Here is a 14,748-nt window from a genome sequence, read left to right on the forward strand (position 1 = left end):
GCTTGCTGTGACTCTTTGCAGCTTTACGCTGCACCTGCTCGAGCTGCTCTGGGTCCTGTGAATGGTGCCACAGCCTTCTGGGACCTGTGACGTGTCCCAGAAGGTAATGGGAAAAAAATGGGTACCTACTCCCCCCTCATAAATAAAAAAAAATATATTCCAAATATGACTGAGGAGGGGGGAGGAGGAGGAAGTGTGCAACTGCCCCCTTTGGGTGAAATTCCGCTTTAAGGAACAAATAGCAGACAAAAAGGCAAATACATTATAGCATAGGGTGTAATACCTATTTTATACAGCATATTCATTTGAAAAATGCAGCTTTCTCTTTAGAGAAGCCTGCAAAACTGCATCTGTTAACAGCAAGGTTAGTGTATACAAATTACTCACCTTGGCGCTAGGGAATCGACCGATTATCGGTGCGCCCGATTATCGGCGGCCAATATTCACTTTAGAAGTATCGGTATCAGTCAAAAAACTGACCGATATTGCTTCAAGGAGTTTACCGGTGTGATGCATGCAGCTGCATGCATTACCCTGGTATCGTTCTTTAGAGCAGATGGTTGGCTTTATTGTAGTAGCAACCGATACGGTTCAGCAGCAGCTCAGGTGTTATTACAAGCAGCGGAAGGGGACGTTCCCCCCCTCCCCTCCCACCACCTTCCGCCCCTCACCCAGGCTCTCCCGTGCCGGCTGGCCAAAGACCCGAACACAGCCGATGCTTCGTTCTGGTCTCGGATCTAGTAACCAGGAAGCAATGTCATGACATTACTTCCAGGATTACTGGCATCTTAAAGGCGCTAGTTTTAAAAATTAAGTTTTCAAAAACGCAGATCGTGATGTTTTGAATACTTTGAAGTGTAGAGGAGGGGTTGGGGGTCTTATAGACCCCCAATCCCTCCATAAAGAGTACCTCTCACATGCCTATTACTGTCACAAGGGATTTTTACATTCCTTGTGACAGCAATACGAGTGATAAAAAACAAACAAAATGTATAATGACAGTGTAAATTTTTTTTTTTAAATGTACAAAATATCTGCAAAAAATATTGGCTATCGGCAGGAGAGGTGGCCGAAATATCAGTATCGTATCGGCACCGAAAAAACTATATCGGTCGATCCCTACTTGGAGCAACAGTCCTCAGAAAATCCAGGTCTGGTCTTGCTTATCTTCCATTTACCGGACTTTGGAGAGTGCAAGTAGGCTTTATAGGTTTTGAAAACTGCAAGTGGACTTTAAAGGATTTAGAGATTGCAAGTGGGTTTTAAAAGGGTTTCACCTGTACCGCCTAAAAATTTGTCGTTTTTAACCAAAAAAAAACACTTTAATTGTTCAACCAGCCTTGTGATCCAGGCATGCCTGCCAGACAGCACATCCAGGATCTGCATTCCTTGAGACTGCTATAAGACTATCGCTGTATTTCTCAGGTGCATTATATATGTGGATTTGTAAATAAACAGCCATCATTCTCGGCGACAGGGTACTGTACATCTTGCGCTCACTGCAATAGGAAACACATTTTCCTATTGCGACGAGAGGGAGGTGACAATGTCCCTTAGGTCTGGTATGGATTTTAAGGGGAACCCCCTACGCCGAAAAAACGGCATGGAGGTCCCCCCAAAATCCATACCAGACCCTTATCCGAGCACGCAGCCCGGCCGGTCAGGAAAGGGGTGGGGAAGAGCGAGTGCCCCCCCCCGAACCGCACCAGGCCGCATGCCCTCAACATGGGGGGTGTGTGCTTTGGGGAGGGGGGCACCCCGTGGCCCCCCACCCCAAAGCACCTTGTCTCCATGTTGATGAGGACAAGGGCCTCTTCCCGACAACCCTGGTTGTTGGGGTCTGCAGGCGGGGGGCTTATCAGAAACCGGGAGCCCTTTTTAATAAGGGGGCCCCCAGATCCCGGCCCCCCACCCTATACCCCTACCCATTCACCTGGGGAAAAAAAGTGTCAATAAAAAAACACACTGCACAGGTTTTTAAAGTAAGTTATTAGGCAGCTCCGGGGGTCTTCTACCGATTTCGGGGGTCTCTTCCGACTTCTCCGCTCTCTCCGGTTCTTCTCCCGCTCTCCGGCCTCTTCTCCCGGTGTCCAGTTCTCCCGCTCTCCGGTTCTTCTGCCAGGCTCCTCCGCTGTCTTCTGCTCTTTTGCCGCTCTTTTACTAGCGGTGGCCCGGTCTTCTCCGTCGTCTTGTTCCCTCTTCTGTTTTCCCGATGTTGACACGACACTCTCTCCCAATGTAATGATGTGTGAGCGGTGCGCAATGACTTATATAGGAATGGGGTGTGGTCACTGGGCACCGCTCACACAGCATTACAGCGGGAGAGAGCGTCGTGTCAACATTGGAAGTAGAGAAGAGGGAACAAGACTACGGAGAAGACCGGGCCACCGCTAGCAAAAGAGCGGCAAAAGAGCAGGAGATAGCGTAGGAGCCCGGCAGAAGAACCGGACACCAGGAGAAGAGGCCAGAGAGCGGGAGAAGAACAGGAGAGACCCCCGAAGTCAGAAGAAGACCCCCGGAACTGCCTAATAAATTACTTTAAAAACCTGTGTAGTGTGTTTTTTATTGACACTTTTTTCCCCAGGTGAATGGGTAGGGGTACGATGTACCCCATACTCATTTACATAGGGTGGGGGGCCGGGATTTGGGGGCTCCCGGAATCCGATAAGCCCCCTGCCTGCAGACCCCAACAACCAACAGCCAGGGTTGTTGGGAAGAGGCCCTTGTCCTCATCAACATGGGGACAAGGTGCTTTTGGGGGGACGCAGGGTGCCCCCCTCCCCCAAAGCACCCACCCCCCCCATGATGAGGGCATGCGGCCTGGTACGGTTCAGGAGGGGGGGCACTCGCTCTTCCCCACCCCCTTTCCTGACCGGCCGGGCTACGTACTCGGATAAGGGTCTGGTATGGATTTTGGGGGGACCCCCACGCCGTTTTTTCGGCGTAGGGGGTTCCTATTAAAATCCATACCAGACCTAAGGGCCTGGTATGCTCTGCGACGGGGCTCGCAAAGTGTCAATCTCGCCGATAAAAGCGGGAGATTGACTTCCTTTTCTAGTCCCATTGTACCTCATCATGTTCAAAATGAGCGGACTTTAGTCCATGTGTATGCAAGTCCGTTCGTTCGGAAAGTCTGTCGTAAGTCCATCGGGAAGGCCGTCGGACCTAGTCTGCCAGAAAGTCCGGTCGTGTGTACAGGGCATAACTTTTATTTATGATGCACCAACATACATTGCAGCTTACACTATCAGACGGTAGACATGTCAGTGGTGATTGTATAAAGTCAGCCATCGTAGTGGTTGAGAAACATATTCTTCCTTGTATATATTAAACCAAGACCTTTTTTTGTAGTAGTAACAGTAGTACAGGTACTCTTGATGACCTGTTTTTTCAGTAAACTCATTAAATATTGCTGCTTATCAGAACTTCTGTAGGTGTTAGCCAAACGTTTACTTACAATAGCATGCCAAAGATTGTTTCCTGCAGTGGTGTGTGCAACAGACTCTAAAATGCTGCTCTGCACAACACCTATTTCCTCTCTTGTTAGTCAGCCCCAGTACTAAACTTTAGATAATATCCAGTTCTAGTTATGCTCATATCCATGTTCTGATATTTCTGCTAGCACTCAGGAAATGTTTTGCTTAAATAACCTTATATGACTGAATGCACTTTTTTTAATCTAGAGCTGAACTCCATGATAAGTAACTATTGTCTAAATACAAGAGGCATGTGCTTTCTTACTTGAACCTAGGTGTGTTTTTTTTTTTCTTCCAGATCTGTGCAGTAATCCAGTGTGAAACTTTGCCATTGTGTAGCAGTTTCCTGTAATAAAGACCAGTCACTGCTGCTCTTTGTGCAGGGTGACTGGTCTTGTATCCGTCTCCTCCTGTGCAGGCAGCCAGTAGTGGATGGGCCTGCTGGGTCCTTCTCACAGCTCTGCTCTCTGCACAAGCTTGTATGCATTGCAGCATACCTCCCAACTATCCCGGATTTGCTGGCTTACACACTCCTGCACTATATACACAATACTGTACATTATATACTTCTCACCAAAGTGTTCATTGACTCTACAAATGCTGGTTGCTATGCAGTCCCTGACTATTTTAATGAAGTTTTCCTTTAAGTTACACTCAGAAAAAACAATCAAAACATATTTTATAGTTACAAGGAAGCCTGAGTTTCGTTTAACCATGACGCTTAAGCCCCTCCCCCTGTTGAGGTTAGCCACACCCACATTAGCGCCGCTAGTCCCTTAAAGTGGATGTAAACCCAATTCATAAAATTTGAGCTGGGCACATCTATCTGTAGTGTTTTGTTATCTCTCTCCAAAGCATGTCCCCTAGCTGTCTCTTGCTCCTTAGCTCTGTTATCAGCCTGATAACTTCTCACACATTCCCTGAGACAGGAGATAGAAGTGTGTGTTGGGGGAGGTATAAATAGATTAGCAGACAGCTTGCCATCTCAGAGCTGTGAAAGCATTTTCATTCTTCTACCAATGTAGAGGGGGGGGTGCCTTTCCTCCAATCAGCTGCTCCCAGTGTAATCCAAGCCTTCTCTAACAGTGCAGAATGAGGAAGTGAAAATTCTATGAACTCTGATCTTTAGTTCTCTCCATAGATTTTCTATTGTATTCAAGTCAGTTGATTGGCTGGGCCATTCTGGCAGCTTTATTTTCTTTCTTTGAAACCAATTGAAAGTTTCCTTGGCTTTGTGTTTGGGATCATTGTCTTGCTGAAACGTTCACCCCTCGTTTTATCTTCATCATTCTGGTAGATGGCAACAGATTTTATCAAGAATGTCTTGGTACATTTTTCCATTCATCCTTCCTTAAATGATGTGAAGTTTGCCAGTACCGTTTGCTGAAAAACAGCCCGACACAATGATGTTCCCACCTCCATACTTCACTCTTGGTACGGGGGTGTTTTTGTGGTGATGTGCAGTGCCATTTGACCTCCAAACATGTTTTGTATTATGGTATCCAAAGAGTTCCATTTTGGGCTCATCTGACCTGACTGTGTTCTCCCAGTATTTCACAGGCTTGTTTAAATGTTGTGCAGAAAACTTTAAAAACGCTTTACCATGCCTTTTCTTCAGCAGTGGAGTCTTTCGTGGTGAGGGTGCATACAGGCCATGGCGGTTGAGTGCATTAGTTATTGTTTTCTTTAGAAACAATTGTAAGTGTTAATTCCGGGTCTTTCTGAAGCTCTCCACAAGTAGGCTCTTGGACAACTATTCTGATTATTTCTGAATTATTTTCACTTCTCTGTCAGAAATCTTGTGAAGGGCACCTGGTCGTGGCTGGTTTATTGTGAAATTATGTTCTTTCCACTTCCAGATTATGGCCCCAACAGTGCTCACTGGAACATTCAGAAGTTTAGAAATCTTTCTGTAACCAATGCCATCAGTATGTTTTGTAACAATAAGGATTCAAAGGTCTTGAGAGAGCTCTTTACTTTTACCCATCGTGAGATGTTTCTTGTGTGACACCTTAGTAATGAGACACCTTTTTATAGATCATCAGTTGAGACTGAACCAGCTGATATTAATTTGCACTGACAAGGGGCAGGATTGCTTTCTAATTACTGATAGATTTCAGCTGGTGTCTTGGCTTTCCATTCCTTTTTTGCACCTCCCTTTCTTCATGTGTTCATTTTTTTCCCTTTTGTCATTCCATTTTATTACACATAACTTAATTTCTGAACTTATTTGTTTATGTTTCTTTGTATGTATGGATTGCCTAGGTTGTTACCGACATGTGGTGAAAATTTCATGTCAATAGCACCTTTAGAAATATATTTACCTAGAATAATGGTGACGAGTTTAATACTTATTTTACCCGCTGTATACCTTTTATGGTTTTTGAGAATGTGATGGAGGTGTGGGCAGAACTGAATGCATGCAGAGACCTATTTGCTGAGGGGTTCTTTTATTGAGGGATTTAACAAGCGGAGGTCTTGGCAAAGGGGTAGGTCCACAGAGCAGCAATTATAGGTAGAGCTGAACAGACGGGTAGTAAGATCATGGACAGTAAGCATACTCAACAATGGATTAATCCGGGGTTGCAACACGGTACAGCAGGTAACGAGTCCTGGCACCCAAAGCAGCACTACTGAATGTCAAGGCTAAATCCAGAGACTCAGTGATAGTTTTCTGAGGTTCAGCTAGAGCTAATCCAGTGAGGCCAAAGGCAGCAGTGCAGAACAGCAAGGGAGTAAGTCTAGGGGGGGACAGGGCAGAGATTCAGACACAACAAGGCCAACAGAAACAATATACAGCAAGGTTTGGATCCAGGCTCACAAGGCAGGAATCTGAGCACAGCAAGGGGCACATGGCAACATGGTACAATTAGGATGGTACCGGAGGCTTCTAGGAGGGAAGCACAGCATCTGCTACTTTGTACTTGCCCACGCAGAAAGCCTAAATGTATTCCACTTCACTGTGAGTGATGTTACTGCCCCAGAAATAGTTTACAGGTTGTCTGAGACGGTAGAGTTCCCTCTGAGACATCTTGGGTGTCTTGCTTTGTGGCAGTTTCCCTTTAATGCATTGCTGGAACATGGACAATTGACATTACTATTGTTATTAGGAGTGCCTGATTTATAGTTACCTTCTGTGCATTACCTTTTTGGATACTTTGTACACCAAGTGTTTATATAATTACCATGAATGATTACTGCTTGTTATGAGTCATAGATCATTTAGTTATTAGGATACACTCATTTGATAGCACAGGACAATTACACACTCAACACATTCAGGTAAAAGAGATTTTTCACATGTATGTAAAGTGATCTTACTCATCAAAGCGGTTTAATGATTTTCTTAAGTAGCTGCACTTTTGTTTTACCAGACTTCTTACTGTACTGTATTATATAAGAAGTGATATCTTTGATGAATGATAAATTATGCAGTGATCTGTGTGGGGAGAACTCTCAGGCATGAGTGGAACAATAAGCATGTCATCGGGTTCTAAACTTCATTACATAATATAGATATATTTTTTCATTTGTGGTTAATCCGTGTCTACCTTTAGCTTTTAGCCAGGATGAAGGTCTTATGCAGTTAGTAAAATGGCTAAGTGTATGCACGGTATGAAATATACAGTTGGTGCACTTTTTCCAGCCTAAATCTTGGTGCTGGCTTGCAGGCACCGAGACAAGGTTACCACCTGCACACAGCTTTTATCAGGTCTTTATTGTTTAAATTGAATTTGTCAGCACAGGATCACTTGTAGGTCCAAGAAGAATGCATATACAAGAATGCATGTACTTCCGAACGGAGGGGAAAACAGGAAGTGAGAGAAAATCTAGCCCTAGGAAGGGAAATTCACTCCTGAGTTATGGGAAAAAAAGGTGTCTCCACAGAAGGTTTATCACCAGTCCTTGTTTCCACAACAACCCAAAATTTTCTAAATTCATTTGTCACAGGGACGGAAAGTGAGGTGAAATCTTCTGAACAGGGGCACAGACCGTAAAACAAACATTACAGGGGTGTAAATCCTTTCATATGCTATGCAAAACATTTTTGGCTGAAGTTACACTTAAAAAATGTACCTAATCCAACTTGCATACAAATTCAACTTAAGAACAAACCTTCAGACCTGATCTTGTTTGTAACTCGGGGACTGCCTGTACCTACCTTTCTTGCAACTTGTTTCTTGAAAAGCTGCCTGTTTGCTGCTTACCATCGTCTGCAAGTTTTTAAACAATCAGATGGATCAAATATTTTCTCCCCTATCGCACTTTGTGGTTTCTTCCGCTGGCTTGTACATCCTGTAGTGATGTACAAGCTGGCAGGAAAAACCACAGCACGTGGTGGGGGGGGAGTTGGTGTTCCCACACCCGGAGGTGTATGAATACTTTCGGTGGCCAGGAGGGCAAGGAAACAGCAATTTTCTTGAGAAACTGACCTAGTGGAAAGGAGTTTGCAATCTTCTTTTAGCAGTTATGTAGTATCTTCTGCTGACAGGGTTACTTTAAATAACTACAAGAACCCCTGTATCTAACTAGAATAATTCATACTAAACTAGACAGTGCGGGACTGAGGCAGAACATTTACTGGGCCTGAAATTCTTTCAAAAAGGAACAGAGCTACAACTAGGAAGGTGACCTTACATTCTACACCCTGTTTTCTGTTCTCATCACAGTTACTTCGTACTTTTTTGATACATACACATTCAGATGCTGTTTATTCAAGGTAGGATGTAAGTAAAAAATTATGCAGCTAAAATAGAGATTACATAAGAATTTGTGTCAAAATGAATCTGATTATAAGTTGCGTAGGCCTTTTTGAAGAGTAGATCAGATACCTCCATAAGGAGCCTACATTAACATTTTTTTCTCTCTCATTCTGGGCCTTTGTTCCATTGTGCACTTAACACTACCAAATACAGAACACAAACTCCAAGGAGATAGGTCTTTATGTGCCTACTCTCACCCATTCCTAGAAAAGACATGGTCCCCAAATTATTTATATACTAAAGGTAAATGTACAGGGAAGCATAGGCTTAGTTCCAAGGAAGGAAAGAAGTCCTCCTAAAACATGTTGGCAAGATTTTTCTTAACTGTCAAGTTATTTTGCTTACAATATTAGAACTTCTGGTAGAGACGGTGTCTTAGAGGGTCATCACTTGTCAGGACTGCCAAGTGTTTGTGACGTTTTGTGAGAACAACCCCCTCCAATTATATACCAGATGTTCATCTTCATTGACATTAGGTAAAGGAGCAGTATGTAACTTACATGAGAGTAGTGAGACATTTGCATCTAATTAACTAAGAAGTACTGTTGAATCTGATATTGAGGTAGGACTAAATTCAGTTAACAGGGCATCTTGCTTGTTACATACCTGTTATTACAAATGATCTTGTCTCTGAACAAAGTTGCCTGTTATAACCAAATCTCTCACCCACCTTGTGCAATAAAGCATTGATTTTAACACAAATACTATTTGTAAGCCCTTTCATAATTTAAGACTTGTTTTTGACTAGCAGTGTTCTAAATCGTATGTGTTAGTGTAGTATAAAATCTTGTGATTTCACCTAAGTGTTGACACATTTATCCTCCTGGGAGAATTGCTGTCTCATGCCCAGTACTAGAAACAACCACTGAGCTCAGGACACTGCAGGAAAGCCTTTGTATATAGATTCCTACGGGCAGACACTCTCATCTGAAATGATAGAAGAATGCATTGTAAAAATGTATTCTATAACAGTTCATCTGACTCTCCACAAACAGAACAGTATATTCCAATTTAATACATTGTCTTCCATGACAACATGGAAGTGTAAATTGGGACTCAGGCTTTGTTATTAAGTAGGCCTGAGGTCAGAACAAGTAAGCATAGTCTGAAACCAGACATTGGATAGACCTAGGCACTTATTTATTCATTGCAGATATTTATATAGCTCCAACATTTCTGTACATTCACATCAGTCCCTGCCCTCAAGGAACCTATAATCTAAGGTCCCATTCTTGCATAGGTACACACATACTGGACATTTCAAAAGGACCTATTGCTAGTATACATTGGCATTTGTCAAGGTCAGCTTGGCAATGAGGCAAGTGGACTGTTGGTATCCCACTACAGACAGAGTTGTAATGAACCGTAATTTAGGTTTCACACCACTTTTGTGAACACCACTATTTTTATCTGCATTCCAGAATCATTCACTTACTGCGTGGTCCAGGATCTTCATTCTCAAGGTTAAAATAAACACATTAATGTAGTTAATTTGCATTAAAGGGGAGCAAAAAATGTGATTTTCATTGAGGCTAGGAAAACCTTAGCTTCTGCTGTTAAAATCTGCTAGTCACTGTACTAGCCCACAAAATAAGGGGGGGGGAGGATATTTTGCACCATCTTAGAATGTTTAGTAAGGTTTTACACTTGGATTGCATAATGGTATTATTGCAGGGTTGTTTAATTATGGTCTATACCTTAGTGATGCCACTAAACCTAATATATACAACTTTAATAAGTTTGTTAATAAGGCAACATAGTTTTAGTATCTATAGATGAGGTGTGGAAGTCTTAGACATTTATCAGAACAAAAGGTATTAAACATAAAAAAAATATAGAGGGAAGTTTAGTAAACACACACATTATTTCCTGTCAAGAAGAAAAATATCTGTCATTTTGGATTCTCTGTTGATTAAAATTGACATCAGCTTGCAGGGGTGGCCCTAAGGTGGTGCAGAAAAAGTATTTTTGTAAAATATTTTAATTGCTGTGCGTATGAGTACTTTTACAGTACATACAGTGCACAACCATGAGTTTATTTGCATTACATCATGTATATAATGTAAATTTCAGTTTTTTTGTTTAATGTATTTTTTTTAATGCAGTAATTGTCTGTCTACATAGATGTCTACACAACCATGATTGGCTGTATTCACCCTCAGGCCTAACCTAATTTTGTTCTTCTTGTTTCCTGTTAGACACACATTTTGGCAGTACCGTCGCGAGAATCCAAACACCAAGGTAGGTAGTCCTCCCCCAGATGGAATGCCTGGGTTTAACAGTGGAGTGATGCTGCTGAACTTAGAAGCTATGCGCCAGTCCAAACTTTACAACGAGCTGCTGGAACCCAATGCTGTTCGTCAGCTTGCAGAAAAATATCACTTCAAGGGACACTTAGGTGACCAAGACTTTTTCTCTATGATTGGGATGGAACATCCAGAACTCTTCTATGTCCTTGATTGTGGTTGGAATAGACAGCTGTGTACCTGGTGGAAGGATCACGGTTATGCTGACATCTTTGATCAATATTACCAATGCGAAGGTCACATCAAGATATACCATGGCAACTGCAACACTCCAATTCCAGAGGATTAGATCTACCTATATATTTTTACCAGTTTGCACTTTGTGGAGTACAAGTACAAATGGCCATAGTCAAGTCAGACTACCAGTAAAACTATACAAGCATCAGGATACTTGGAACTGAGTTCAGTTAAAGAGAGCTACCTGTTCCTGGTTACACATTGCCACCAACTGTGGGTATAGCTCTTATGCCCTGTACTTTCTGTAATGGTATTTCAGATACATATTTTATTCTAAATATCAGGGTAATTTTTGGGACAGTTTGTATACCTGATGAGTATTGTGTGCCTGAAGCGCTGTGGTGTTATTCCCATGTCAGAAAAACTGGACACATTAGAGAATGGCTGCTGAACAAATTTTGAGGGCAGGTGTGACTGTAATTGTCTCCTTTTAATGTATTAGAACCACCAAACTTAAACATTTCTTGTTTGGCAATGTGCAAACATATGAATGGACATATTGTATTAAAGTGGCCTATGGGATACATTTAGTTCAGTGTAACTGTTCACCAGTTTGTCTTGGATGTTGCTTAAAGAATTGCCCTTGTGCACATGGGTGCTTAGCAGTTCCTGTGTGCTGAGACATAAAATACCCTAACTTTCTTGCGCCTGAGGAGCTACACATGCTGCATGCAACCACCAGTAGACATGAATGGTTTTCCAGCCATGCTCAAGTAAATAGTGGTGGCCTCTGGATTCGCGTATTGCACTCCTCTCCATACCCACCAGTTTTGCATTTGGAAAGAAGCTTTCTACATACACACACGGGTAAATGTAGATGCAGAAGCCTGAGCACAGCTGTACAACCATTCACTTGTATTAGTAGCTGTATACTGCACATGTGGCTCGGGCACCAGAAAATGCCAGGGATTTTACACCTCAGCACTAGGGTGACCACATTTCCAAACTGCTATTCAGGGACAACCCCCCCCCCCCAAAAAAAAAAAAGATGATTTTTGACTTTTTTTGCCAATTTTAGGGGCAGGGGCATATAAAATCAGCAGGCCCGTGTGCAAGATCAAAAGTGGGCCCTAGGCATCAAGAAGAACAACACTATGGTGCGCAAAGCGCGTCGTGGTGAACAGTGGTGAACAAGTCTTAAATTGCGCTAAATATTGGCTTAAAGGGGGTATATTTAAAGAGAGTCTGAGATGACTTATATAGTGCAGAATGTGGTAATGTTAAATAGGGAATGCAGAGTGTATGGTGGTGAGTAGTATGTACAGGAGAGAAGTGCGGAGTGTATGGCGGGGGGTAATATGTACAGGAGAGGAGTGCGGAGTGTATGGTGGGGGGGTAATATGTACAGGAGAGGAGTGTACGCGGAGTGTAGTGTGGAGTGTATGGCCGGGGGTAGTATAACTGGGGGTAGTTAGTGCAGAGAGGAGGAAGAGGAGTGCAATACCACCTCCTGATAGTCTGTCAGCCACTGCTATACCACCTTGGTGGTGGGGCACTCAGGGGGCACCCTGGCGGTACTAACTTAGTCAGAGCCCCCTTACATCCTCTGGGGTGCCCCCTTAGTGCCTCCTTACATCCTCTGGAGTGCGCCTTACATTCTCCTCCAGAGTGCCCCCTTACATCCCCCTCCAGAGTGCCCCCTTACATCCCCCTCCAGAGTGCTAAGGGGTACTCTGGAGAAAGTAAAGGGGCACTCTGGAGAAAGTAAGGTAGCACTCTGGAGGCACACAGATAGTGCCTCCTGCAGAGAGTCCTGAGGAGTGATGCCCATTAATCCGTGTCAGGTGAATTGTAGGAAAAGCAGAGCACACCATCCACCTCATGGCTGCCCTATTCCACTACTGCTTGCTCTCTCCCTGCCACAGCCCTGACATAAGCCCGGTCCAGCCTGTGGTGTATGTCCCCATGTTATCTGTACCTAAATTACTGCAGTTCTTCCAGGGGATGCTGCACCCACTGCTGCTCAGGTCAGGGTGGCTGGCAGTGAGGTCTTCTCCCACTCCCTCCTGTGGTGTTTGTTCTAGCCAGCCTCGTGCTCCTCACCGGGGCCGTCGTTTGCTGTTTCAGGATGCTGCTGCTGCTTTAGTTCCACTTCCGCTGCCCTGCACCCCGCCGCCACTAGACAAGTGGGGGATTGTCACTAGGGTTACCACCTGTTGTTCAAGCCAAACCCGAACAATTTTCTGGTGCACTGCATTTTTTTTTTAGTATACACTATATAGACAATAGGATTGTAAAAAGACCTTGCATACCTTTGGGTGGCTTAAAGGGGTTGTAAAGGTTTTTTTTATTTTCTAAATAGGTTCTAAACAGTGAGATGCACAGAAGAACAGTGGGATGCACAGGGGGACCGTGGGATGCACAGGTGGACAGTGGGATGGACAGGGGGACAGTGGGATGGACAGTGGGATGGATAGGGGACCGTGGGATGGACAGGGGGACCATGGGATGGATAGGGGGACCGTGGGATGGACAGGGGGACCGTGGGATGGACAGGGGGACACTTACACATACGGACTTGTCTCTGACTGTCTCCCCGACCTCTCGGTTCTCACTTCTTCCTAGTAGGCTGTTCCCTGAAGCCTGTGCTCTGGCTCTACCTGCCGGACTTTTCTTCCTCCTCGCTGTCCTGGGACGAGGTGGGCATCCCCTCCGCCCCTCCCTTCTGTCATGTCAGTGAGAAGAAAATCCGCGGGGCTGCGCTGGAAACTACACTTCCCAGCGTGCAGCGCGGCACACGGAGCCCTCCATAGAGATGACTGGGGGAGGCAGCTTGTGTAGCTTGTCTAAGCGGAGCAGACATGCTCCCCGCCGAAGCAGAGTGGACCTGCCCGAGCCGACCTTGCCCCGGGCCCGAGCCAAGCAGATCCGCCCCCCGTCCGGGCCGTTTATTAGTGTGGGTGTGTGTCTTTATTTCATTCCGGGACACTGTATTGTCCCGGAATGAAGGTACACGGGACACAAATATGAATTCAGGGACAATCCTGGGCAATCCGGGATACATGGTCACCCTACAACAGGAGCTGCTAAGCGTCCTTGTGCATGAGGCCTTAAATATTCTTTCTTTGCCCTTGTTCAATTACAGTTCTTTATTGCAGTGGAATGTGTTTAACTAAAAAGTCAAAAGTATTGTTTTTGTGACTTCTTGTTTACATTTTAATAATCATGCAGATTTCAATGTAATTTTCCTTTTCAGCCTCTAAACCTCAGACATGGCTTTTGTTCGGAATCCTCCGAGATATCATATGATAAACTGTATTTTTTCAGCATTGCAATGTAAGCAGCAGAGCTTTATCATCATGTTCATTATTATAACTGTATCTGTATAACATTATCTCATCTTTTATGTAATGAAAATGAATGTACTCGGTGAACAAATTATAAGTGGATTCCCTCACATCCTTATGTGGTTCTTATGAATGAGTTAAGATTAAATACAATCCATGTCGGAAACCAGTACCTGGAAGAGACAACAGGCACAGGGCAGGTGCTGTCAGCCCGCTGATGTTAAACTGAGAATTCACATCTACTTTGCTTGTGACCGGAAACAGTGGCTGGTCTAAGTATTGGGTAATTGTGTCAAGTAAAAGTGAATCAGCAATGTTATGGGCAACAGAAACTGAGAGAATACTTCACCCAGACACTACCACTGTTATAAAGCCTTCTGTATGCACCCCTTTATTTATTTTGTCAGTAAAGAACTAAGAGGACTTTTTCCTATGTTATGAAAAAGATTTTGTGTGTGGTCTGCATGCGATGTCGGTTTGTTTAGTGACCTGTGTTGGTGAGACATTTCACGTTACCCCATAAAATGAGAGGGTAACACCCACAAGGCCTCATTTCAGCCTGAACTCTTATGCACACTGTTTTTCAGTATCTACATAGCTATATCCATAATAAACCTAGACCTTGTTAATTGTTTTCAATGCCGATTCAACATGCAAATAATACACGACACAGGCAAAC

The 14,748-nt window shown here is 43.9% G+C and overlaps 1 protein-coding gene across 2 annotated transcripts in view; it reads left to right on the forward strand.

The window, feature by feature from the left end:
- Positions 1-14,179, forward strand: part of XXYLT1 (xyloside xylosyltransferase 1) — a 407,388-nt gene extending 393,209 nt beyond the window's left edge. The window contains exons 4-5 of one of the 2 annotated variants that reach the window (XR_012243816.1): positions 10,438-12,390; positions 12,471-14,179. Coding sequence is in view for 1 of the 2 variants with exons in the window: in XM_073626344.1 (XP_073482445.1) it covers positions 10,438-10,834 (397 nt within the window). In the remaining variant the exon portion in view is untranslated. Of the gene's footprint in view, positions 1-10,437 lie in introns of both variants that reach the window. The other variant, XM_073626344.1, reaches the window with a different exon arrangement.
- The last annotated feature ends 569 nt before the right edge of the window (positions 14,180-14,748 follow it).

The sequence above is a fragment of the Aquarana catesbeiana genome, linkage group LG04 (assembly GCF_042186555.1).
Source record: "Aquarana catesbeiana isolate 2022-GZ linkage group LG04, ASM4218655v1, whole genome shotgun sequence".
Lineage (NCBI taxonomy): Eukaryota > Metazoa > Chordata > Amphibia > Anura > Ranidae > Aquarana > Aquarana catesbeiana.